The sequence below is a fragment of the Myotis davidii genome, unplaced genomic scaffold, assembly GCF_000327345.1.
Source record: "Myotis davidii unplaced genomic scaffold, ASM32734v1 scaffold1577, whole genome shotgun sequence".
Classification (NCBI taxonomy): Eukaryota; Metazoa; Chordata; class Mammalia; order Chiroptera; family Vespertilionidae; genus Myotis; species Myotis davidii.
Genome location: NW_006288857.1, coordinates 78,476 through 79,752, shown reverse-complemented (window position 1 = coordinate 79,752; position 1,277 = coordinate 78,476). Strand labels below are relative to the sequence as shown.

At 39.2% G+C, this 1,277-nt stretch overlaps 1 protein-coding gene across 1 annotated transcript in view; it reads right to left on the bottom strand.

The window, feature by feature from the left end:
- Positions 1-466: 466 nt before the first annotated feature.
- The window catches only part of CXCL17 (chemokine (C-X-C motif) ligand 17), a 19,402-nt gene continuing 18,591 nt past the window's right edge, over positions 467-1,277 (bottom strand). Inside the window, exon 4 of the mRNA XM_006761062.2 lies at positions 467-949. Coding sequence (XP_006761125.1) covers positions 852-949 — 98 coding nt within the window. The 3' untranslated portion in view covers positions 467-851. The remainder of the gene's footprint in view (positions 950-1,277) is intronic.

Below are 1,277 nucleotides of genomic sequence, written 5' to 3'. Positions count from 1 at the left end.
GAGATGTGCAGGAGGCAGCTGATTGATGTTTCTCTCTCATCGATGTTTCTAACTCTCTATCTCTCTCCCTTCCTCTCTGTAAAAAATCAATAAAAAATATATTTAAAAAAAAATTGACAGGAAAGACACACACACATACACACACACACACACACACACACACACAGAGCGCTATTTGGTGTGAAGAAGTATGTGTAGATATAGAATCTGGGTTGAATTTGTAGTGAACAGGGAAAAGTGGGTCATCTGGATTGAATGCAAGTTGCTAGACCCCTTTTGAAAGAAATGATTTTGACCTATTATACTCTTTTCAAAATATATTTTTATTGATTTCAGAGAGGAAGGGAGAGGAAGAGAGAGAAACATCAATGATGACAGAGAATCATTGATCGGCTGACTCCTGCATGCCCCCCACTGGGGATCTAGCCTGGAACCTGGTCATGTGCCCTGACCCAGATCGAACCATGACCTCCTGGTTCATACATAGGTTGACCCTCAACCATAAGCCACATTTGCTGGGCCCTTTTACATCTAGAAATATTTATTGACTTATGTTTGCTACTTGCCTGGTTGTATTTAAGGTCAGATGGAACCAGCTAGGGAGCCAGGATTCCTGGTTTCTTTCAGGTAATTAAGTTTAAATGAAGCCCGAGTAATGAGAGGTTACAGGAAAAGACTGACAAGAAAAAGCACTAGAGGGAACAATAATCAAAATAATCTTGGGAAAAATGCTTTTTGAGAACCTTGGAATGATTTTAGAGAGTGGGGACAAGGAGAGGGAGTTGAGGTGGGAGAAGAACATTCTCTTTTGACTAAGAATGTTTCATTGGGAGAGCAGGCTCTCAGAGTTCCTATAGAGGCAGAGTAAAGCTTGCTAGCTGACAGCGTTTGATAAATTGCTGGCAGGCTCTGGAGTGCTTGTTTGGCTTCCTGTGGTGCCTTTGGTGCCCTAGGGTGAAAATAAAGTGGAGACACTAGTGTTAAAATTTTTTTAAATTTATTTTTTATGAGAGCTTTTATAATTATAGAAGACTCATCCAGTGGAAAATAATTAAAATAAAAAAATATATGCAGTAAAAAATGTAAAAGGACAACTCTCCCCCAATTCCACTCCCCATTCCCAAGAACAAACTACTGTTAATATTTTACTATATAGTTTCCCATATCTTTTTGTATGTAAACTATTAAGTTTACTTTAAAAAATAAAAATGAGCCCTAGCCAGTTTGGCTCAGTGGATAGAGTGTCAGGTAGGGGCGCAAAGGGTCCCAGGTTCTAT